The sequence below is a fragment of the Sparus aurata genome, chromosome 23 (genome assembly GCF_900880675.1).
Source record: "Sparus aurata chromosome 23, fSpaAur1.1, whole genome shotgun sequence".
Lineage (NCBI taxonomy): Eukaryota > Metazoa > Chordata > Actinopteri > Spariformes > Sparidae > Sparus > Sparus aurata.
The window spans coordinates 23,919,009-23,944,719 of record NC_044209.1 but is presented as its reverse complement, the minus strand read 5'-3'; the positions used below and the strand labels follow the sequence as shown (position 1 = coordinate 23,944,719).

Below are 25,711 nucleotides of genomic sequence, written 5' to 3'. Positions count from 1 at the left end.
CAGAGTAGCTTCCTGTTGCCAATGGTAACCAAGGAACCTCAAATCTTCAACTGCGGCACAAAAACAGCAAAGTTAGCTTCATGACAAACATATTTAACTCACTCTAAGGCCTGTTGCTGTCCGCTAGGAATGGACATGAATCATTCGTCGTGTTGGGATTCAATTCTGGAGAGGGCGAAACCACAAATACCGACCATCGACTCTGATTCTTCATTTGTATGTATTCTTGAAAACATGCTAACGTCTGCTAACTGACGCTACATAACTTTATTTACGAATGCAAATAACTCCAAATAATGGTTCCTATTTACGTTACAGTCCGATAATGAGGAGATAGTCCCCTTATATCAGAGACCAGCTGGTCTTTCCCTGAAAGTCCCTGAAGACTTTGACAGTTTCTCACTGGATGATGATGAACTAGAGGTAAGTTAATGCAGTGCTTGGCATTGTATTAGTTTCTGGATATTGTCTTTTTCTGGTTTTAAAGGCTACACTACAATGAAGTTGTATGGTTTCACTAACGTATTATTCGCATTATCCACATTTATGATAATTATTCTTTAAAAAATCTCATTGTGTTAAGGCGTTGTGAAAGTACTGATAGTCAGTCCTACAATAATGTTGCAGTATTGTAGGGCTAAAGATTTTGTCACCCAGTCGTAGCGTGCATTCGTGGATACATTTATTTCTTTTTCTTTTTAAAAAAAAAAAAACATAAGCACATCAAACAAGGAGAAAGTGAATATATTTACACAACATAATATAAGATGAAAATGAAATATATAATATAATATATATAGAAAAATATAGATAAACACAGATATCATTAGAGGATTCAGGGTAAAAGTTTTAAAAATTACAAAGAAATCGGTCACCTTTTTGTTTTTGTTATTAACTTAAGTGATTTAAGCAGTGAGTTTAGTTCTTAAAGAAAAAGTTCAAATTTGGGAAACAATCAAAGGAAACTCAGTTTGTGAGTACAAATATTTGCATATAGTATGATGAAGTTGATCACATAATTCTGAGTGCTGTCATCTGGTTTATTATAGTAAGAAGCAATATCTTTAAGGTTAAGAGAGTAGGGAAAATTAGCAGGCTCAAAAAATATATATTCTGAGGTCTCCAGAATTTTTTGAATATTTCACAGTCTAAAGAAAAGGTGAGAGATTGTTTCTATAATTGGTTGACAAAAAGTGAAAGACATCCACATCTGTAAAACAAGACAGTTAACTGTTGTGCCTACTGAGCCCAGGCCTAGCATTTATGAAGTGCCTTCAATGTCAGAACCTCTGATTAAACACCCCTGATTTATTCAATAAGGAGCTGTTGAACCCTGAAACACAGACCTGCTTGTCAGAGGAAACTTGCAGCCAGAGTGTGAAGTTGGATAATGATGAAATTGTAGAAGCCCCCACTGCAACTCAGCGGTGTACACGACATTGTGATGCTGATGTGAAGGTGGGTTATAGCTCTGTTCTAGAGAAAGCAAAGCACACCGGTGTATCGTGGCATACGCTAAATATGCACCGTTTTTTTTTTATGTCCTGTTCATTTTTAAAGGCAAATGTTGGTGAGAGAGATAGTGTGGAGTTGAACGAAGCCAAGAAAAATCCCAAATCTGAGGAGCGCTTTCCCGTTCTCTCATTTGCGGTGAGTTGGGAAAAGTAAGAAATAAAATGGTTAGGGATAATTGCCAGTTAAATATTCTCTAGGTACTATGCCTTCTTATCAAAAACACTGGTTTCAGAGGCTTGACCAGTGGGATTTGGATGATGTCCTCCGAAATCTGAATGAGCGCGGGCTGTCTCAGCGCCGACATGTGTCAGTTGAGCCTGCGACAACACATGCAGGTAAGTAATGGTAACACTTGCCCCTGTAGATGTCTTAAGGTTATGTCTTTGATAGTTTAGATTACTAATTTAACATCTTGTCTTATAGTTTCAACCTATTTTTTTTTCATAGATGGTGACAAGAACCGGTCCCATGCTGATATAATGGAGAGACTAGTTGCTCTCTCTAACAGCCAGTCATCTAAGCTTGTGTCAGAGCCCGTGAAAGGTCCAAACCACAACAGGTGACTCATATCGCTGCTAAGGTTTTTTTGACCACATCAGTTGCGTAATGACAACATTTGATTTTTTCATGCAGGCAGAATAATGTAAGGAACAAATCATCGGTGGGGATGGCAGCAGAGTTGCAGCGGAGCAACCAGGAATGTCCCACTGTTCACATTGACCTGCGTTGTCCTGATCCTTCAATAAAACCACAGAGAACATCCCCAAATCTTTCATCAGCGCGCAGGTCACCAGCCAAACACAACAGCCACCAGGAAACACCACCTGCAGAGAAATCCAATCTTAAAGTGCATACTGTATCACAGATGGGAGACAGGTACACAAAGTATATCCTGCTTTAGAGGAACGTTTGTCACGCTTCAGCCCAGCACTTTTTGTTCCAGTACGTATTGTCATTTATCTTCTTCCAGGGAAGTGACTGGAAAGAGTATGCTGCTTCGGAAAACAAGGGAGATGAACAGAAGTAGGAAAGAATATCCCTGTAAACATACAAATCCTCGCTATCCTGAGATAGAGAATGAAGCAGAAGAGCTGAAACTAAAGCCACCCCAGCCTGTAGAATCTGCTGGCAGCCATGAGTCGGACCATCTGTCAGAAGATAAACACTCTTCACATGTACAGATTGAGTACAATAAGCCCAAAATGGAAAGCCCACCAATAGCTCAGCAAAGTACAATCGAAGAACCAAAGCAGCAGAGGTATATATTTTTTTCTGTATTCATTAAGCCCATCAATGACAAAAAAGATTTTTGATCGTGGCGGTGTTTTTGTCGGTAACAGACAGAGACAACGAGATAAACCGACGTTAAAAGGTGAACAACACCAGCAAATTCTTGAGCAACTGGAAAAACATCGTCCAACCAAATCTGTCAGCCAGGAGCAGCCAGCTGCAGAGAGAACAAATGTTCTTTATGATTTTGTAAGTGCGACAGAACTCACAGCAGCACATAAAAAAATGGCCAGCGCTTATTGTGACTTGTATTTTTTTTTCTCCAGGAAGTATCTCATCTACAGTCAATCAGCAATCTACCAGCCGATATTGAAAGTAAGGAGTGTATGCTACTGATCATTGACCTCTCCAGTCCTGGTATGGTCCTCTCCAGGGTTAATGGCAGGAGGAGGAAACATCTGTATCCAGCTGCTATTAAATCACACATCTACAACACTTTAGTGGCTTGGTTTCTGTCTTTGGTTAGTAAGAAGTGGCTTTTTTTCCCCTTTCTTTTCTAATGAAAAGCAAAGTTTGTTATTTTGTAAAGCTGAGTTCATGCTTTATGTTTTCATGTGTATTAGGTTGGTCCAGACCCATGTCACGATGAAGATGAGGCTGGTGCAGAGGTCCCATTCTGGGTTGCAGGACTTCAGCAGCTGTGGACAGAGGAGGGACTAGCTTTGCATGTTTTAGCTGTGGCTCGTCGCTGTTATACACCAATGGTGAATATAAAAAAAAAGAAAAAGGAAAAAAAACACCTGAAGCTTCACAATGTCTGATGATCTGAGCTGATGCTGTTCTCCTGTTTGTTTTGTAGAAAAGGGACAGACACATCCACGCACCTTTCCACACCCATGTGTGGAGGTTCCTCTCTGAGACCTCACTCACCCGAATTGCTGAAAGAAAAGACTCGCTCGACCCGCAGGCCTCTGCCTCACCCACCCATCTGCCCTCTACCTGTTTAAACCGCTTCATCACAGCTATTTCCAAAAAGGAGGTGCGTTTAGATTTATTTTCAAGCCCTCAGATGATTTTGCATTCTGTTGACTGCATTCTGTTGCCTCGGCCTTGTGTTTCAGGTAATAGAGAGGACGTTTGGTCTCAGTCCAGGGTTTTATTGGCAGACTGTGGAAACTCAAGAGTGTGTCTGTGAGGGGAGAGAGACCGCACTAGAAACGCACACGGAGGTGAGCATGTTGTCCTTCAAAAGTCCATTTTGCTGTAGTGTTTTTATTTTTTTGAGAATTCTTTTCTCGTTTGCTCTTGCTGAATCAGAGCCCTAGCGGTAAATGTGGAGTGCCTGACAATATGTTACGGTTCCTCTCATTTTCTGTTGTAGGTATCAGTCGCTCTGTTTTGCACAGCTTTCCTCCTAAATCCCCTGAAAACACACAACACCCTCCAGCGTGTTCTCGTCTCAGGACTCGATGTGTGTGGTCTGCGGCTCCTTTATCCACCACAGGGGTTCCTGACTGACAGTGCTGGTAAGACATAACTAAAGCCATCTGCTCATAAAAAACTAAATAACCCTCCTCCTGGCTCATTGGTCTGGAGTGCATCCTTGATCCAACTGTGTCCGAGGGCCTTTGAAAGTGTTGAGTAAAAATAGTCTTTAAAAAAAACTCTCCCTCTGATGCTCAGGTCCTGTGCCAGTCATCCAGAGAAATGCTGAGACCTGCCAGCCTGCACTTGCCTTTGCTGTTCGTGGCCCTCACGCCCACTCAGTTTTGAAAGATTTAACAAGTTCCTTAGAGCCTCTGCTAACCAAAAAGACTGAAGCAACGTCTCTCAACCCTCCTCACTGCATAAGTCAACAACCTCCACTCTTCTGCTCCCCGCAACTGGCCACTCAAGTCCACAGGGAGCTGTGCTTGTGGTTTTCAGGAAGATGTCACGCAGGTGCCGAGAATCACGATCAACCCCTGCATAGGTTTGTCATTCGACAGTGTGAAATTTTGTACATTGTTTATAAGCTGTTCTTTGTAAATTTCTCACTTTAGATAAGAGGATTTTGACCAAATCCTAATGGATTTTAAAATAACAAAGTGTATTATAATTTTTTTGTTAAAGTGATGTAACTGTAAATGTAATCTTCAAAACATAAAAACTGAAGCCTATCAAAGAGTTAATTTTCATATATATACTTATACATAGTTATACTTTATATATATATGCTAAAGTGTGGTCCCTTTATTAAAGCTGTATGCTGAAATCAGCCACCCTCACTTTTGTTTGTAGAGTTCTGCCTTCGGTTGATGGAGTCAGAGGCAGCCTGTTCAGCAGATCACCTTCCTTTCTGTGTGCAACAACAAAAGGTACTGTGACTCAACAAGGAGCCAAATCCGTCACATGGGGGAAAACTGGCTTGTGTCCACATTTCATTTTCAACTTTCATTTTTTCTGTCCTGAGGGAAATTTTGTTTGAGGTGGGGATAAAAGATTTTTGCTTCAGTGGAGCCGCTAATCCTTCTCTCCCCTCTGCATAGCTGACTTACTCCTCGTGGTGTCGCCTGTCGTGCCTCCATGTTGCTACGGCCAGGTTTTGGCTGTTTGCGAACGCAGAGGCTTCAGTCTGATGGGGCTGCAGAGGCTGAAGCTTCGGAGACATGGAGCTGCAGTCCTCGGACTCACCAGCGATCAGGTAGAACCACAAAATGCTCAGATACAGTGTGAAGAAAAATAAATATACATATATAATATATGTCATTATAATTGACTGTTTAATGAAATTATATATACGATTCACTTTGAATGGAATTTCCCCCATTTACCAAAGACACAATGTTGTATGGAGAATGGATTTTGTTCTCAGAACTTGGAGCTGGTTGCGATATTCAGTAGAGATTCTAGTGAAGACTTAATGGAACAACTAGCTGCCTTTGTGACCTTACAATTCTAACTCTTGGTGGGCTTTTTTTTTTTTTTTACTAATTAGGTGTGAGGAATCGCAAATCACAGTCTTGAACCCGTGTTTTTGTCTTCTCTAGGCCTCTGTGTTCTGCAGTCCACAGACTGTGACCCTGGATCAGGGGGAGCTCCAGCTGCCCTCTCGCTGCCTGGTGTTGTTACTGAGGAAGGAAAATGCAATGCTTCACAGCATTAGTCTGCCAGCAGGTCTGAGTTCCATCTCAAGTTATGTCCACAGCACAAATCATCTCCACGAATTACGTGAAAAGTGTGTGTAATAATGCGGAAAGGCCGCCACATTTTTTCCTCTGTCAGTAAAATAATCCGCCATGTTGTTTCAGCTCTAATGAGAGAAGTGAAGGTGCGAAGGCTTCTGGGTTGCAACCACTCCAGACTTGATGGTGTTCACGCTGTAGAGCCACGTATTTGGTTTCATACTGTGTCTTACAGCAAAAACCTGCACAATATTTTTGGTAAGTCATCTATAATCAGTGTCAGTAAAGATTATAGTAGAGGCCCCACTGCTGTTACCCTTCATGCTTTTTGTGCCCCTTTCACACTGGACAAAAAACCCACCAACACCTGCTCACGTCTTGCTTTTTTCTTAATAGGAAAGGATACACTGCATTAAATCCCATATTTAATATCGCAGCAGTGGTCACAGGTTTTTAACGGCTCCGGCTCCACAGCACGACACCCGAGTGGACACTAATTTCTGCCCTTCTTCTTTTACTGTTCATTTCTCAGTTAGGTGCATGTGGGCCGTGCCAGATCCCTCCAGTGTGATCCTGTCCTATCATGAGCGCTCATCCATCTCTAACATGAAGCAGGTGGTGATTTTGACCTTGTGTGGGAAGGACATGAGCCAAGGCCTGAGCCTCCTACACAGAGTGCTGACAGAAGGGCCAGAAGGTGGGTGACGTTCGGCATTATTTCTAAGAGAACAGCCTGCCCCGCGCTTTGAAACTGGAGGCAGCAGTGAACAAACAAAATACCCTGACAAATACACAAAGCAGCCTACACAGTTTAATGAATGACTAAATTAGTGTGTATTTAAGTGAATGATTTCATTAGAATTCTCCCAACTCACTCCCCCTCCTTATTTTGTAATGATTGCAATGTTTTTTTTTTTAAATGTATTTGTTCAAGGTGACAAACAACACGCCGGATTCGAGCTGCTTGGCCTGAAGTGTCTGCCTGCTTTAACCCGGCTTCAAGCCCAGGAGCTGAGTCCATACGAGGTGGGAGAGCAGCTCTGTCACGACAGCGTGGACAGCCTGATGTCCTCTCCCGTCCTCGTGTGCGCTCTTAGACGGGTGGACGCATTTGCTTCGCTGAGGAAGCTCCTACCACACGATTATCCTGGCAACCTCAGTGTCCTGATGTCCCCCACACCAGAAGTAGCTTTTAGACAAGCCTCCCTTTTCTTCTATGAGCATGAGATGATTCCTGGTAGGTTTGCTGAGTGCTGTACAAATCTAACTACACAGCACACAATAAATACCTTTTATAACGTTGTTTACCAGAGGAGCATTTTTCTTTAATGTAGTAACTAAATGGATACACTCCAAACTTACTCTGCACACTCAGTTGTCCGGGATGTCTTCATATCACAAATTAGAACCCAAAGACTCAGTGTAAATCTGAGTGTCTAATATATTTAATGCACTAAGCATTGTGTTTGCGTTGAGTAACAGTGCCAAGCAATCCTTCTGTTTAGATCCACAGATGCCTCTCACTGTGTGCCTGTTCAAGCCAAGAACCTGGAATCACATTTTGGCTAAAATAGTCAGCAAACTCCATCTGAGCGGCCTGACTGTGGTGGGCCTGCGTGTGGTGACCCTGGACAGAGGCGACGCTGCCTCACTGCTGCCTGCAGAAAGTGTAACTGAGAAAGAATTTCGCATTGAAAAATGAGCTTTTCTTTAATACCAATGTAAGCCTTGATAATTCACACAGACTTGTGTGCAGGACCCCTCATACTTGAAGGCCAGTGTGGAGTACCTATGCTCTGGTTCCTCATTGGTTCTCTGCCTCGAGGGGGAGAATGCTGTGAAGGCGCTCCTGGACGTGCTGGGTCAAGAGAACTCAACCCTGTGGACAACCTGTTCTGGCACAGCTCATTCATACGGTGTCATGTATGGTGAGTGCCCTTTACTGCACACTAGTGCACATGCTACCACAAATAGACTTGCCTTGCCTTATCTCCCCGTATGTTTGAAATGTTGCTAACCAATGTTACAGGATCAGGATCGAATCAGGATGCAACTGCGGATGTGAAAAGGTTTTTTCCAGAGGGGCTCTGCTGTATTCAGACCAGCACCATGAGACGGGAGCAGGTATGCCAGTCACACAAAGGGCCTGTTACCTGGGTTGTGCGCCTGACTGATAAACACCATATATTTAGTTTTCGTGATTTGTTTTTTAGATACTCAACATGTGTTCAGACCATTTAGCCTCAGTGGAGCGTGAGCAGAGCTGCACACTGGCCCCTGTGGCCCCGGAAAGACGGTCAGCTTCAGGACTTAATGGAGGTTTGCACATTTGTCCATTTTTTATTTTCATAAACCTACATTTATGTTTCTTTATGAACTCTGCTTGGAGCAGTGCTTTAAATTCTGCAGAACTAGGCCAACTATATTCAAGTTGCATTAGTAGTGTAGTCAGTCATGTAGTATGAGTATTGTTATTCTGTTTCAACTCATTTTAAACCCAGACAGCATTGAGCGCTGCACGGTTCAATCATTTATTAAAGCCAGATCTGTCCCTTCAAATTACTTAATCATTTATTGTGACTTTGGCAGGACTCCTCTGTAATGATGTTGAAATAAGACTCAGTTCCAGATGACCTTTGTAAACCATGCAGAAAACAACATGTTCTGTTTTGCTTGTTTACTGGTACCAGGGTCCCTGATACACAGTGCTCTCTGGCAGACAACCTGTCTGCTGATACCATTGAATACTCCACCCCTCAGCCAGGTGCCATCCCAGCTGGACATGCTGGAGCAGCTGCTGAGGTCAGGCTGCCATCTGGTGGCAGGGAGGATGACCGTCCTGGATAGTGAGCAGAGCAAACATATCGCTCAGACACTGAAAGCGTCATCCAAAGAAAATGAGAGGGTGAGACGCTGGGCTTTAAAAGACTTTGCTTAAGAGTTAACTTTGTAACACATGAAGCAGTCAGCTGTTGATCTCCCTGCCCTTTTGTGTCATTAAAGATGGCTCATCTTTCCACTGCATCCTGTCTCATCATGGCTCTGCAGGGAGAAACGATTGTGACCCGCTTTACCGTAATGCTTGAAAGGTATAGAAAACTCATATCTATTATGCAGAAATGTATTTACATAATAATAACCTTTTTCTGTTTCTATACACTCTTAATTACACCAGCATTTACAAGAAACGGTCGGACCTACAAAAAGCGGGGAAAATGATCATCTACCCTGAGAGCGAGGAGGAGGTATATCAAAAATACAATTGTGTTGCTACTTCCAAGGCCTTTATTTATTCTTAGTAGATAAATGGTGTTGTGTATTTAGCCGCTGCCTTGGGGTTTGTTGCATTGTTGTGAATTGTTTTGTTGTTTATTGATTTAACTTATTTGAATTCTCTTCTCTAGGCCAATCAACTGATATGCTACTTATTTGATGCCTTGTCTCCTGAGAGCCATCATATCATTGTGCCATGAAGTTCAAATGGATGCACAGGCACATTTACCAATGATCAAACTCAATCTGTTGGCATGTTCTTAATGTGTTTACTCTGAAAAATGTCATTTACAATTCCAGTTGCTCAGGAAAGACTTGTTTTAGATATTTTTCAATTCACTGTGATGTAATAAATATATTTCTATTTCCTAAGAATCACATTTCCCCTTCTCTGGTGACCTTCGAGGCATATGCAGTATTTTCAGACTTTTAGTCTGTAAGTTGTGTTCGAGACAAAGAGTAGTCACACACTTCAGATGAAAAATTATTTTAATTCTCAAGATGATAAAAATAATTTTGTGAACTCTGTAAACCATTGCATAACTGTAGTGTAACAATTTTACAAGTGTTAACAAACTAGTAATACACTACAGAAAATATGCAGTACACAATCCTCAATGTAGAAAAGAAAAATCTAGTATTCTAAGACTTGCACCTATTTTTGTGTTCACAACACAAAAAATATCAATATACCAACAGAATAATTTCTACAGTTATCAGTAGAGAATTTTCCTACATATCCATACAGCTTGTCACAAAATAAGGGACTTTTTTTTTAAATCTATAAATAATGTCTAAACCCACTGACATTAAGTAAATTAACCCATGAAATGTTGTTTCCTCAGATTTAACACATTCTCTATTAAATCACTGTATTACCCTGAGAAAAACACATTTCTTTCCTTATATATCCACATTATGCTGACAAATAGAAACTTGCAAACTTGCATTTGTTTTAGTTCTAATAAATTTTATTGAATAGCAGTTCACAACTAGATGCTACATCATAATGAATTAACTGCGCTCCATAATATCCAGTGACCTATTCATTGAATATTTAATTTAGAACAATACATTCAATATTTCAGGGCTTCAATGTTAAAATAACATTTCTACTGAAATTCTCTAAAGTATATGGAACAGCTGGTTCCACATTCAGATTATTTACTTTTGACAACACCTGTTGTACTAGTATTTTACTTAATTTGAACAGCTCCATACATCACACTCATATACATGTACAAGATTGCATAAATCTTCAGGCTCCATTTTCATAATATTAAAACAAAAAGACAACACAACAACTAACAATAATGCAAAATAGATTAAACTATTCCAATGCAGAGCATAATGATACATCTATTACAGTTCATTTACAAGATTCTTCCTATTTGGTGCTTTTCCTTTAAAACAATTGAGTTTTTGGTGCCAAATAACAAATTGAAATCAAAATGGTGTATTGAATGGTTAAGTATTGCTGTTTTGTTTTTTAATTTTTGTTTGAATGGTATGGCAAATACAGACTGAGACAGACAATTATCAATTAGAACAGTTGCTTCCTGCTGTGAAAGTAATGAAGCAAATGTCATTAGATTAGCCTTTTTTCTTTTCAGCTCAAGTGGCCTGAATGCACAGGATCATTTAGCAATCACATTGTGGTCCACAAAAATATTGTAAGGCACTGGAATTTTGATTCTAATTAAACATGTTATATTTTTTCCTCTGAAAATCAAGTCTCAGAGACATTTTCTCAAAACCAATCAACAGTATGTAATTATTAAAGGCACAGATGTTCTTGAAAGTGTAATTGGTCCGTTAGAGATTAATTTAACAAATCTTAAAGAAAAGTAATGCAATGCAAGCTGTGCTTACCAAGAGAATGTTTGTTTCATTTTATTTTAGAAAACTTGAATTGGGGCAAGTAGACCACGAGAGAGACCAACAGCCAACAAGAAGTTATAATAACAACAACTTAGTTTAAATTATGTCTGTATCTGCCATTAATGTTTGTCACAATCATCATCTGTCCCCTGTAATTTTACAAAAAATAAAATAAAATAGAAAAAATAATAATAATTTGGACCACGGCTTTAAGAAACAGAAAACAAATACAAGCACCTTACAGTCACTGCAGGCCGATCATGACAGCATATAATGCATAACCACCAATTTCCAAAGTGATTGAGATTATGTAGTAAAACAAAATAAAAACTAAAAACTTCAGAACAGTAGTTGTGGTGAAGTTTATATGGCCACTTCAGAAGCACAAATGTCAAACACCTTTGACATTCCTTCACTGTAGACAACAATTGACTGACACTGAATCCTCGCTTAAGGTCAGCATGTGCTAGCCAGTATTGCACAAACCTGCCATAAACGTCAATGTATACTTAGCACATAATCAAACATACAAATACACATTTTGTAAGGATCTGACCCATGCATTTTTGATCATTTGTGTATCAACTCACTATAGCTAACTTTAGATAGAAAAAGATGCCATTAATTACGGTTAATGAACATTATCTATTTAAGGTACTAGGTGATTACTTCTTTAAAACGTAATTTAGGTTTTATTAACTGAAATAAAACAAATGATGAAATGTAGTACAAAAGAAAATAACAATAGTACAGGTCTTTGGTAAAACTGCAAAAAACTGGCTCAAGTCCAGTAATGTTGTAAGCAAAATCCATTAGCATAGTCCTGTTTACTCCCCAAGAGGATATACTGTTATGTCCTACTGAATGAATTATCAAAGCAAAAATCCACTCGAAAACAGAATTCCTGCTGCTCACAATGCTGGACTCATCTGTATGGCCTCACTGCTCTGATCTAAAATGTATAGCTTTGGGAAGGACCCGGCCCTGTTCGCAACTACAGGCTGATCTGTCCAAGAGCAATTATTTGAATTCTGTTCGAGGTTAAATTTTTCCCTTTTTGAACACATATTTGGACAGCTACCAGAACACCACTTTGGCTCATGTTTAGATTATCACACCAGACATCTTTAATTTAGTTGGTTTCACAGGCAAATCAAAATAGACCAGAGGACCCTGTGAAATTAGCTGCATCATACACCGCTTTACAGTGTATGTGGGAAAAGAAATCCAGAAGTACATTTACCTTCAGTCAGTAAAAAAAAAAAAAGGGACAATCTACAGCAGTACAGGTCTGTGACATCATTCTAAGTGATAATACAAAAGTACTGAAACTCTGACTGAAATGCATTTACAAATGAATAATTCAACCAAATGAAGATTTAGTCAAGTTAGATGCAGATTATTTCAAAGTTTCTGAAATCTGAGCTGTGGATGCACAACAACATTCAAACATCTAAATGTATAACAAGAAACTACATTAATACCTTTTCCAGCAGCAGCGAAGCTTGCAGAAGTTATTAAGCCTTTACTACACTAAAAATAAGTCAATACAAATATTCTGGCAGTGTGACACAGTGCGAACTTTTTTTTTGTTTTTTTTGTAGCTGGTTAATATATCGCATAACATGCAATACCAGAAGTATTTAGGCTGCCTTTTATGCTGTAATATAATCATGAAAATGCTAAAATAGCATAACCTTTTTTGATATTTTTCCTCTGAGTTGCTTAATTGTCATTTATGTGAATGTAAACAATGCATCTTCCCATATTTATAAGTAGCAAAAGGTGAACCTGGAGATACATGATTTTCTATTGAATTTAAAGCAAGAATAAAAAGATTTCTTAACACAGTAGAAGGTCATTTCAATTAGAGAAACCTAAGCACAATATTCTATGCAAATACCAACTTAGAAGTTTACTATGGAATTCTTTAATCACTGCAGTTATTACAATAAAACAAGTTAAATTTACTGAACTGTTTAAAAAGCATTTTTATATGTTGCTATACAAATCCATGTGTCCTCTGTTTGCATACTCCCAAACGTTAAATTGAAAAACCTAGACTCAAGAGTGAAGCTGCACCAAAAGAGCACCACAACCAAGGAATGAGTGGGTGGGTAGTTGGAGGGGAGAGTGGAGATTCACTTCTCATATTGAAGTCAGGACACAGGCACTGACAATGTTTGTTTTCATTTATCTTCCGCAGAAATACTTAATGGGATTGGGCCAAACACACTGGCATATATTTATATTTACAGATATAGTCATAAACATGTTGATGCTTCTGCAAAGTTACACAAGACCCATTATGCAAAAACCTGTGCACAAGCTTCAACTACTTGCGTCTGCTCTGACAATTCTACACATAACCTTTTTCCACTAAGGCAAGGCACTTTAGAGTTAGAGGCCGATATGTTCTAGACAAGGTCAAGAGGCTAGATTCCTACAAAAATCACCATTTCAGGCTTTTAGCAAATACAATACATGCTTCTCTAATGGCTAGGCTATATAAATCTCTACAAAACAAACTAACTGATTGAATAACAGCCTTAACATGTAGCATGTGCCTTACCAATATTACAGCTGCTGGTTATGCCTAAAATGCATTTTAAATTTGCACTTATTTGATTGAAATTTTATAAATCTAACTATGAAAGTAGAAACTATTAAGTACTTTTCTATGAAATCTTAATATGTAGAACCATGCCATGACTTAACAATAGGAAACATGAAATATTCAAATGGTGTTTCACAGTACACACAAAAGCTTCAGACATTAGCTTATATATATATATGTATATAAAAAAAAGAAATCTAAAAAAGACACAAAAGAATACCTACAAAGCAGCTTAAAGCAAAATTTCTATATACCCTTTCATAAAGTCCCAGGTCAACAAAGTGCTTTAGTAAGAAATCAAACTTCTTCAGAAAGTTGGTCAAAATCATGATGCTTGACTGGTTGCATGAAAAGAATTGCAAATCTAAAATTGGAGTTTAAGAAGATGCGGCTTTACTTAAAGAGGAACAATGCAAAATCTGAATGAAAATGTGCCATTTCCTTCTTTAGTCTGATTTTTCATTCTGATTTATAGATACAGGTGTAGTTCTGCACTTGCACCTGCACTCTTTAGATGTGAAACATCTTACAAACGTGAAGAATGGAGCTTCTAGCTGTTGATAAGCTACCTATTTCACTCATCAGCTGTGGAAGCTCATTGCTCTGTAAATGGTATGCAAAACACATTTTTCAATATGTCGAATGATTTTTGAAGAATCAGCCACATTCAGGTTCTTTTAAGTCTGGTTTCTTGATCTGTTCCTCTCTAATTAAAAAAAAGAAAAAAAAAATCTGCTTTGAGTTTTGCCCATTTTATGTTCCACATCAGCGGCCCACTTTCAACATTTACACAATGATTTCCTTGCATTTGAGATCCCAACCTGGAGATATCTATGGCACACACTATTATGTTAAAATACTAGCAATGGCGTGGTCTATATTTCTGTATCATTGTGTATTCAGTTTGTCCATCCAAATGGGGAACGCTTGAAGGCCAAATTCCCCCTATGGAGGTCATTGTGCTACAGGTTATCACCACATGATTTTATTACAAAGGATACGTTGTTTGTCAAACTTATTCCTCCCTAAGAATGACTGAAAAACAACTTGAACACTAATAGTATGACAATGTGATTTTTTTATGTGTATTTTTTTAAACTTACTTCACTGGCTAAGATATAACATTAAAGTTACACTGAGGGATGTCTTTCTCCAAATATAAGTACCTGTGATCTAATCAAATTTACTGAAACCTTTTATCGGCTTTACACATTATTTCCACTGTAACTTCTGAAAAGTTAGGGTTGAAATGCAATGACGTTTGCTCTGGATGGACTTTTAAGTGCATTAAAGAAAGAAGTAGCATCCTCAGGAGATCAGAGATTTATCCATACTAATTCTAAAGTATTTCTAATCCATAAACAGCAAAATACAGGGGCAGAAATATAAAACGTACACGCATTACTGTCTTTGTGTGTACAGCCTTTAGCCTGAAGCCCTCCTTTTTGCTTGTATTTAAGCTGTAGTTTTGTAGTTATTGTAAGAGCATTATGTTAGATTCGCAATGCATATTTAGCATTTGAGTGCCATCTGGTTTGCCAAGGTAATGAGCACATAAAATGAGCAAAATCTATAATGACTTGAGTCCCATGTACACAATCTGATCTATAATACAATATGTTTTGTCAGTCAAGCATCATTTTATTCTAAATTAATTCAATCACTCTATGAAACGGACATTACTATCAATTAGAAAATGTAATATCTATTAGTAGTTTTTCAAAGGGCTAAATCTTTAAATAGTACCTTGAGTAATTCTACATCACCACTTCAATATTTTTGTTCTACAGTAGGGACATTCTGTTTTACTAGGTGCACAGTTCTCACATAGTACATAATGTTGGCAAGGCTGCAGAACAATGCAACGATCATGCTTTTGGCAAACTATACATTTCTTTGACTGAAGCTGATATATTACCTGTTGGGGAAGAAAAGAATCAAAATATCAGCTGAGACTTAAAAATACAGTTCATGCAGACTTTTGACATAAGCATGCTTGATGACGAAACAGATATCTGAATAATGCTAGCCTGATTAAGCGCTTTATAACTATGTACATGCTACGAGTGGAATGCTGTGTGTGATCTAGTCTTTCTTACCCCATCTACAAGGTCTAGGTCATTACGCAGCTGACTCTGGATGGAGTGAAGCTTTGACAACGGGAGCTGGTCCAGCTCTCCATAGCTACGTAGAAGAGGTGTTCCAGGGGTGCGACAAAGCACATCAAAGTCCCCTTGGAGCTCTTTCAGCTTGCGTTCTGTTTCCTCCCATTTCTGTTCTGCCAGCTGCCGCTCCGCCTCGGCTGTTTTTGCTTGTTCCTTTGCTTCATGAGCGTCTTTCTGGCAAGCTTCACAGGCCTGGAACAAAGTTGAGTCATGTAATTAGAAAACATACTCCCGATTAAATGAAAAGGGAGATCGTTCTGATTAGGGGTGTAACAATTCAGAAAATGAGAGCGAAGCAGCTTAGAAACGTCCACTGTCGGGAGTCGCAGTCTTGTCTTCTGGAACCATGCCCTCACAAACCCACTCCAATCCTCTGCATCAAATCAACATCTCCTTTACTTCCCCTTTAATCCTGACTCACATTGACGTGTCAGAGAACTCTAACTTACAGCTGCTTGCTATCAGTCCTCCTCCCCGAAAAGGACCAAAACTACTCAATCTGGACACATTCTGATCTGTATAACTCAAGTTTTGTTGACTGGCCCAAAGTACGCAGTTTCCTGCTTCTATCAACTGACTGCACTCTACATGGTACAATTACAAACATGTAATTACCTTTTTGCTGCACTTGCTGCACAGTTTATATATGTTTATCTACCTTCCTTAAAATAAACAACAATACAATAACTGAACCGTGGCTCAGAAATCAAAGTGTACACCAAGTCTAGGCTTTGGAAAATCGTTACACCTCTGGTTATGATACAGTGTGACATATATAGCAATAACCTTTATAACACTGACTTGTTTGACTTGATGCCAGGCCTCCTCCCATTGTTTGATCTTCTTCTTGGCCTCATCCAGCTCTCTAAAAAGGCGTGCCAGATCAGCGCTGCTGGTTGTGGAGGTTAGGCTGCTGAAAACTGGAGATGGACTCGGTGAAAAGCTGCCACTTACAAAGTCCCAAATGCTGCTAGCCCCTCCGTTCAAGCCTGGGAGAGTGATGTGTTAAAGTCACAAGACCAAGCACAAAAGTGAAAAGTTAGTTTGGGCTCTGTGTGTAACTACAAAATCTCACTTCAGGGGCTTCAGGCATTTTTATTGACATATAAGACTTGAGATTCAAATCTGAAGTCAAATGTTTTCCAGGAGGTAAATGTCTGATACGATCAGCTTACCCAAAGAGTTCTGGGAGGAAGAGGTGGGTGTTCCCAGAAGGCCATGCTCTTGCTTGGCTAACATGTTTGAAGGTTGATTTTGCTGCGATACCGCCGCAGACAGCAGGGACTGTGATAGCGACTGGGAGAGGGAGCTTAGCGGGGAGGTGGAGAGTGATGATGAGGAATTAAAAGAGGACGATCGGGCTAGGGAGCCGGGAATGTTTACTGGAGCTGATCCACCTAGCACCCTTTGACCTGTAGAGACAAGTTTACACTTTTACAATAATTTACGAGCAAATTATGAGGAGGCCATTTGTGATCAAACAACTGAAAGTACTTGAACAAACCAAGTGTCCTTACTTGCGAGTCCTACACTGTTGTCTTGCTCCTCTAACTCCTTATCAAGAGATGCAACATTAATGTCACTGAAGTTGAGGTCCAGGGCGGATCCTGTGGGAAAACGAAACATACCTGGCTGACATTTGGCAACAAAATACCTAAGGGCATCAGTCGGCTCAACTGTTTGGTTAACTTATAATACACATACCTATGACAGACTCCACTGTGTTGCTCCCTGGGTAGAAAGGGGTGGCTTTTGCATTCATTGTTGATAAGGTGGTGGGGGAGGAACTTTCTGAGCCAATACTGGAGGCCAAGCTGGATGTTATACTCGAGGTAAAGCTTGATGCCAAAGGGTTCACCGCAGAGAATACAGTATTGTGTGTCTAAATTAAAGAGCAGACGGTGTTTGTTTAATCTCCAGTGTTGTTATAGTTTAGGTTTTAAAATGAAATAAATACAATATATATTATGCAGTGTCATCAAGCTATAGCCGCAAATGAACCGTTTTAAACACAAACCTGTTTTTCTTGGTCCATCAATTTCTGATCCACTTGTCCCTTGTTCTTAATCTGAAAACGATGAACAGAGAAACAGCACAATTCAGTGACAAAACATTTTCACTCTAGACAGCTTATTTCACTTAAAAGAACTGCTCTGTATCGTAATTTGCCACAGGCTGAAAAAGATATTTAAAAAAACTATTACTACTAAAACAAACTGTTTGCACTCAACCATCATTCTTTTCTCCTTAATGAGGCTCACTTGGTGCCACACTCATATTACATATTACTATTGCAATCTGATTTGCAATGACTGGGGTTGAATTCTGTTCTATCACAATTAAAAACATACTAAAATCATGATTATGGACACTTGTTGGGGTCTTTTGTTTTTGTTTTGTTACATCTGGAGAACAAGATTTGGATGAATTTCTGCAGCACTACATTACTAGATTCTAATGCAGTTTTATTACACATTTACCTTACTTGCGATTGGTATATTTCTATTTGACAACGAACTGCAGTATATCAATATTTCAACTGATTGTGCAGCCCTACATCTAATATGAATCAGGGGTGTGGGAACTGAGCATGTAACTTGACATTGCCTGCCATTGTTAGCTCTAGGGATGATTCCAACTGATTCGAGTGAGTCGAGGTTAATAAGACAAACACAGCGTGGGCGGCATTCTTCTGTAATTACAACATCAGAAAGCAATAAAATCAACCTACGGGGAGCTTCTTTCTAAGTGTACGGGTTACAAATACTCCTGGCTCCTGTGTTTGAAAATTTTTCGGCAAGTTTGCTGTCACATCTTTAACGTATAAATTACTCCATACTTTACTGCTTTCTCTCATCAAGTGATTTTTAGGAAAAACACCACAGAATGATCCCAATACTAAAATCTTCAAACAGTGCAATTCATAGGAGAAATAACTCAAGGTGATAAAATAAAAATGACATGGCAAATAATGAATGACAAATAAATAAAACAGTGATTCAAAATGAATGATACATAAAGTGTAAAGCCCTAAGTTGTCTATTTGTTATATTGTTCCTGAAGCTAAAGAGAGCAGTCTGTGTACCTGATCCTCTCGTTCAAAGCCCGGAGCTTTGGGATAGTTAGACGTCAGAGATGAGACACTGGATGTGGTGGACTCTGAACATAAACTACTATTAGTTAAGGATTTGGGCCTGCTGATGGATCCCACTGGGGATAACAAACTGTCGCTTCCTGAGCTTGGAGTTACAGTTGAGCTATTAGAACATGAAACCTGAGAAAGAGAAGTGCACATGATCTTAATAAAATGATGATCAAAATAAGTTAACAAAATATCAGCATTATTCTGAATGGACTATGAAGCTGATCTAGAATGAAAGACTATCTGTTTAAACTGAATAACTGAACTGATCTGTGCTTTCAAAACAATGTAGTAATGAAATGTAAAAAAGCCAAAGAGAATAGTAGTAATGACAAATCAATGTGCAAAAAAACAAGACAAAAAACATGCTAACAGAAAAACGACAGCTTAAAACAACACATATTGAGAAATAAATGGCAGATTTGCATCAGCTCAATTTTGATTTAGGAAGCTACAACAACAGGCATCCATATACCTGAGAAACACCCTGGTCCAGTTGATTCTGACACATCTTTTATCAAAAACAACACAGCAATGAAGAAAACATACACTTCCTACTTGTCCGTTGCTACTTGTTGCATTGGTGGAGTTGCCTCCACTGTTCCACTCACTGACTGGACACTCTGAATACTGAGAGCCCAGATGGGACTGTGAACTTGACTGTATCACTGTTAGCAATGAGCTCATGGTCTCTTCTGTAGATGGAATTCCTGAAAGGATCACAATGAATAAATTTAAAATCTTCATATGGTATCGAAACACCGGGGTTGACCATGCATACTTTAAAACTTGGAAAAACCTGGAAAATCTTCTTACAAATGCATATATACATTCCTTACCTCAAAAAAGAACTATGATTATTATAGATTTGTAAATCTCCAATCGTGTACCAAGATTGTATTTGGAGAACCTTTGACTTACTTTCTACATGTGCAAATGCACAAAATGGCCCTCTGGGACAGTATCCAGTTTGTCGCATATCATTGCATTTGGTAGATTTGTAGATCTTAGAGAAAGACAAACAAATCACAAGCCATTGAGATACAAGTTACAAAACTAATAAGCAATAGTGTTAAATCAGTGAAGATAAAATTTCTGAACAAAAACTCAAGAATACAACATCTTAAAATTACAGCAAGTTTGGCAGTGCTGATAATAAGGCTATACATAAAATGCTTTTGAATGGTCAATTTGGAGATTAAATAATGTGATCTAGTGTATATGTGATGCCCAATGAGCTCAATTAAAATACAAAACTAATGATACATCTAAAAAAGAATATGATGTATCATAATAATAATGATCTGACAATACACTATCATAATAACTAAAAGCTCCTCCATCTTTTCATTTTCCCAAAAACTAAATTCACTCACCTCTGGGTGAAACTGCTGTTCAGTGCGAGAGTGACAATACTGGCAACTGTCTCCACTGTCACACTTTGAGGGCTCGCCCCATTCATCCCCATGTTTCACATTAGGACAAGGAGTTGACCTGCATGCGGAGTCATAGCCTTTAATGCATTGCAATCACACAACTTAATACCATTATTATTTCTACTCAAACTAAGACAAGTCTTACCTATACTTGAACTTTCTAGGATTTCTTCTTCGATCTCTACTGTTGTGGTAGTGGGGGCAAGCGTAGCCCTGTCTGCATAGTCTTGGGGGCTTAGTACATTGATCTGTTTTATAGTTGGCTAAAACAAAGTTGGTATCTGCAAAAAGACGGAGTATTATATCATTCGTATTTTATTTTGAAGGAATTATATCTTTTTCAGTTTGTCTGAGACCAATATCATCATAGTGGGGGTAACTCACCTTGCCATCGGGGGTCTTCTGTCAGAGTTTTCTCAATCATAGCTTGGCTGGCTAATACACCAGGCTGAAGATCAGGAATACCTTCCCCAGAACCCAACTGTCCATTTTGAAGAGCCTCTTGTGCTTGGATCTCTCTGTACACACAGAACTTAGGTTATTTTGAGCTCCAATTCATCAAAGTTAAAACAATATATTATCTTATTAAATGAAACCTGCTTGTTGTCTAAAACAGTTCATCATAAAGATAAAATACTAAATCACTGGCATCTCTTTACATAATGTTATTCAAGCGCTCAACAGTAACACTTTTGTTTAGAGACCCTTTGTTTTATAATCTTGGCTTCTCTAGCCTCACTCTGAATCTTTCGGCAGCACAGAGCTCAACAAAACATGTTTATTTAGTATCGGGTGTTTGTATTTGGTACGATGAATTGAGCCAAGCCTTTAAATCGAGTTTAAAACCAAACCATTAAACTTCTACAATATACCTATTCTGTTTAAAGTCTAAACCGTTTGATTTGTTCACTTCAGTTGTAAGGGCTTGTGAGTGAAAAGCTTGGCAGAGAAGAGAGAAGCCACTATTTGCTTTGTATGTCACCTGATATCATAGACTGGAGGTCGGAGATCATGTGGCCCGTGAGCAAAAGCACAGTGGAGGCCATTCTTCACACAATGCCCTCGAGCATCCGTCTCATGGATACAAGTGCCAGTCTTGTAATAGCGTAGATGGTACTTGCGCTCTGTGTCACCAGTAGTCCGGTGTAAATAGGGACAGCTGTGGAAGCAAGGACATATTAAAATATTTAATGTTTTTATCTAAATAAAATATGTGAGGGAATATAATTTGGATTGATATTAAAATTCAAAAGTTCAAGATATAAATGTAGAACACAACTTCAATATGTGTGTGCAGGCAATGTGTTTCACATTATATGATTATTAGAAGCATGAAAAAGGCAAGGATGGCACTGACATTTAAAACATAGTCCAAACAATTCCTTAGAAAACCACAAGGATTGTAAACAGTAATAAAAGGAGCAAATTCCTATAGCTGAACAAAATTTTAATGAGGAATAAAACTCGACTGTGAATGCAGGGATGACACACCAGCAATGCCTGAAGAAATGTATGGCCAATAAGCCTCTTGAATAAACCAATTTTTCCTTTCTTGAGTAGCAACAGTTGCTATAGCAACACATAAGGTCATACAAAAATAGCTGCCATTGGCAGAGGAGGAATTGTACGGATTGGAGTTGTTCATTTTCCATTAGTTCATCCATTAGTTCAATAACCCTCTTTTTTTTATTTCTATGTGGGGCTCAATTAAATGCTGTGCCGTTTTAAGTTCTCTGTGTGTTTATGCTCTGCCTGCTGCAGATTAAGGGTTAAAGCCACTGCCACCAGTTTTGAGAATTCACATGTCTAGTTTTTCTGTGATTGGACAGTTTAGTCAATATTTAATCCACAAGGATGTCATAAAATATTGAAATAATGTTTTTCCCACCATGATGACAGAGTAAAAAATCATGATATGGAGACAGTACAGGATGTTCACATATGAACAAAATATTAATATCTTCTTAGGAAGTCTATATGAAAATTATATTTTTTGAAAATACAAAGCTAGGAACAAAAAACTGTTTATGCACATTTCAAATCACATGTTAGCATGGGCTGAATTGAATAGCAGCACAAGTGAATATGAAGCTGCAGGGCACCCAGGGGCAACAACTACAGTAATGAAGAAACAAACAAACAAACAGAAAACAGCATGCACTGTTCCAAAATTTATGTTACGCATCAGGTGCACAGTAGTGACAAGAACTCTGGCACTCACAAACACATCTTCTTCTTATTCATCTGGATCAACTAAAAGATGGCTGAATATAGACTGAATGCATTCATTTTTTACCAAATGTTTTGCCCATAATAAATAATAAGACTAGTTATTTGCGAGTGCCGCAGATTGTTAGGTTTTGTAACATCTGAAGTAGTTTTGCTCTAAATGTTTAGATGTGCAGCAATGCCACGTAAAGGTTGAGTTCAATAGGACATGTTGAATTTGGTACAGAGAATGCACACAAGAACACAAAGGAGAAATAAACGGCCCTTGTAATACTGAAGCTGAAAGATCACATGTTTTAGATACAGCAAATGAATGATAAATACTGCCGATCAATCTTTCCTCAATTTTAACAGAACTATATTGTTCATACTGTAGCTATTCATGTGTACAGTTTTCCATGGACATTTCTGATTACAAAAGGTCTTTGTCCCCAAATAGCCTTTATAACCTGACTGACAGTTTATAACCACAGTTCAGGCCTCGGAATATGCCAATAAACACAAAGATCCTTCTTATCCTACACACTTTTGTCACTGTAGCCACAATAAACTGCTGAAAGCATCCTCAAAGAGTGTCTTCACTACAAAACAGCTATTCCTCTTTCGTCTGTGTATGTAGTTTTCATTTACCTTTATAGTAATACTCAATGTACTTCATCAATCAATAAAGTAAGACTTACACAACACACACACTTCCTCCCATGAGGACACAACCTCGTCCAAAGCCATTTAAGGTCAGCTTAAGGACGACAACAACACTGATCTAGCAGTGATAAAATGTCCTGATAAGCTACAGTCACTGTTTTTGTGGTACTGGTTTGGTCCAAATTGTAATATGTTTCCTTAAGCTGCAGTGGTCCTCATTCCAAACATGTAAACAAAACACCAGGCATTTATCAGAGGCTGCATCATGACACGTTCAAGGAGCTGAAGAATGACACCAACTCAAACGGGGACTTACTCATCTCCATCTGGGCAAATGCCTGTGGTCTCGTCGTATTTCGTGCAGTACACGTCGGGGCTGTAGTTAAAAGTTCCGTCTCTTCTCCTTATGGGTCGTCTCCGCCGTTGGTTGAGAAAATGCCAATTAAAGCACGTAAAGGGTCTGTGCTGCGTACACTTGTGCTGGAGGAACAACGGGCACTGCTCTGTCCTGAACTCCTTCAAGTAGCTGAAACAACAAGGAAAAACAACACAACACTTTAAGGAAACCGGCTTTTATAATGACTTGTATCTAAGAAATAAGTCGAGGGCGAGAAAAAAGTTCAGAGACAGTCGGGTGTCGTGTTATGCTGCTAGTGGTGTAGCCTTCTGTGTATTTTGGGTCACTCGCGTTAGCTTGCTATTCAGAGAGCAAACTACGCACGTATTTTGACGTAACGCTCGCTGGAAGTCCCCGAGCGTACGTCTATAAATGTGCGTAGCAAGAGGGGAACTCAAAATAAGGCCGAGCTATTTACAAGCAGACTGGTTAGCGAGTTCCTGGCTAATCATTTAGCAGAGCGAGTTGACGGTATAACGTCCAAGCGATTATTCACAACAATTCCTCAACTCTGTAAAACAATCGCAAACGACCCTGTTGACGGTTAGCTCGTCAGTTAAGTGATCCAAGACGTCCGCGTTCCCCACATTAGCGCTGATGTCGTTAGCGTGCAGTCGCTGTTTGCTATGTAACGTTAGGTAGTCACAAAGCCAGGAAAAGCACCATGTTTTCAACACACACACAAGAGTTGAGGAATGCAAGAAATGCAAACGCGCATAGGTGCACATGCAAGTAACACTTTCAGACACGAGCGATTGAGTAGTTTGTTTGCAGCAGCTTTACTCACGTATAGTGGGTAGGTTTCTCGGTTTGAGGGGACGCATTGGCCGCCGTTTTCGAAACCGACGGCATTTTCAGTCAAAACAATGAATTGCGCATGCGCTCGGATCTGTTGCTCGCGTGCATGCACGTCCGCCTGCACGCTCACTGCAAACACTGGGCGGGGGGAGGGGGGCGAGGGGGCGCTGTGCAGAGGAGACAGCGACGTATAGTACTGCTGAACGATGCTGTGCTTTGGTGTGTTATATCTGCTGATATAGTGCCTTATCCTTATGCTCCTTATGCGTCAAATAAAGGTTTTCTTTGTTGTTAATACATATACATTTGAAATAAAATTAAGGATTATTTTCCCCAGGAAACTGCACCCTTCAAAACTTTAAACAAAACAAAAACAATAAACAAAACTTTAAAATTATACGTCAAGAAAATTAGCCTAAAAGTTAATCTTCCTTTAGCTGTTGCCTACTATATAATCATACAGCAAAAATACAACAATCCCCTCATTTTATTATATATTATATTATACACTGCTCAAAATTAGTCATGGATATTGGAATATCACTTGTTTTTTATTGTGTGACATATCTGGTATTTTTATTTTGTGTTTTGTAAATATGCTACATTTCTTTTGACTTTTGTTGCACACCCATATATGCCCCCATATCCCAATATCCCCAACTCATTTTGAGAGGTGTATAATTTATGATTAAGGTTGAAAATTTTGCTCTTGAAGATAACAGACAGGGCACCAATGAAAACATAACCTTTAATGAATAAATGACCTTGCCCCAGATAAGTAGTAGCTGTTAAAGTGAAACTCTCACCAAAAAGCAACCGAGGCTTCATTTGCAATTGAATATGAGTCAAACCTTATTTTTAGTAAACTCTGTGTACACAAACAATGTTCTCAATGCTCGTGTTCATGTGTAGAGACCCTGGTGATGCTACGAGCAAAGTTTCATGTTGTGTCGAGCCTTCTTAGTGTTTTAAAAATAGCGATTTTGATGCCAGCGTCAGAGTGCCCCTGCACCCCATTGAAAATTAGCTTGCCCGAAAACGAAACTACGGTAAATCTTAAAAGTGCCTCTGTCTTCGTAATTATGCATTTACACAAAGGTTTGACTCATATTCAATCACAAATAAAGCCTCGGTTGCTTTTTGGCGAGAGTTTCACTTTAACAACTTTTTAGTCATCCTTTTCAGCAAAATGCTTGCAATTATGATCCAAATTACCACC

General features: G+C 39.0%; 2 protein-coding genes across 6 annotated transcripts; one reads left to right on the top strand and one right to left on the bottom strand.

The window, feature by feature from the left end:
* The first annotated feature begins 1 nt into the window (after nucleotide 1).
* On the top strand, nucleotides 2-9,557 carry LOC115575292 (uncharacterized). The gene is made up of 29 exons (XM_030407212.1): nucleotides 2-216; nucleotides 319-423; nucleotides 1,321-1,458; nucleotides 1,561-1,650; nucleotides 1,748-1,850; nucleotides 1,963-2,074; nucleotides 2,149-2,391; nucleotides 2,486-2,773; nucleotides 2,856-2,994; nucleotides 3,072-3,266; nucleotides 3,369-3,509; nucleotides 3,605-3,784; nucleotides 3,867-3,974; nucleotides 4,127-4,271; nucleotides 4,429-4,717; nucleotides 5,026-5,102; nucleotides 5,274-5,428; nucleotides 5,775-5,901; nucleotides 6,036-6,167; nucleotides 6,442-6,606; nucleotides 6,844-7,146; nucleotides 7,415-7,578; nucleotides 7,666-7,837; nucleotides 7,939-8,033; nucleotides 8,123-8,228; nucleotides 8,600-8,814; nucleotides 8,913-8,998; nucleotides 9,085-9,154; nucleotides 9,314-9,557. The coding sequence occupies exons 1-29, from the start codon at nucleotides 130-132 to the stop codon at nucleotides 9,380-9,382; spliced, it is 4,299 nt and encodes a 1,432-aa protein (XP_030263072.1). The 5' UTR covers nucleotides 2-129; the 3' UTR covers nucleotides 9,383-9,557.
* Nucleotides 9,558-9,653: 96 nt separating this feature from the next.
* Nucleotides 9,654-24,610, bottom strand: unkl (unk like zinc finger). 5 transcript variants are annotated; one of them, XM_030407218.1, is made up of 16 exons: nucleotides 24,482-24,610; nucleotides 23,614-23,823; nucleotides 21,406-21,582; nucleotides 20,808-20,941; nucleotides 20,569-20,704; nucleotides 20,364-20,481; nucleotides 19,909-19,993; nucleotides 19,537-19,697; nucleotides 18,931-19,119; nucleotides 17,863-17,913; nucleotides 17,550-17,727; nucleotides 17,363-17,473; nucleotides 17,021-17,257; nucleotides 16,632-16,834; nucleotides 15,780-16,037; nucleotides 9,654-15,598 (listed from the first exon to the last, which is right to left on the bottom strand). In XM_030407218.1, exons 1-16 carry the CDS (start codon nucleotides 24,544-24,546, stop codon nucleotides 15,443-15,445), a joined length of 2,469 nt encoding a protein of 822 aa, XP_030263078.1. In that variant the 5' UTR covers nucleotides 24,547-24,610; the 3' UTR covers nucleotides 9,654-15,442. The 5 variants fall into 5 exon arrangements, with proteins under 5 accessions (XP_030263078.1, XP_030263079.1, XP_030263080.1 ...); XM_030407219.1 differs by having other exon boundaries at nucleotides 16,647-16,834; XM_030407220.1 differs by having other exon boundaries at nucleotides 17,363-17,452.
* Nucleotides 24,611-25,711: the final 1,101 nt, after the last annotated feature.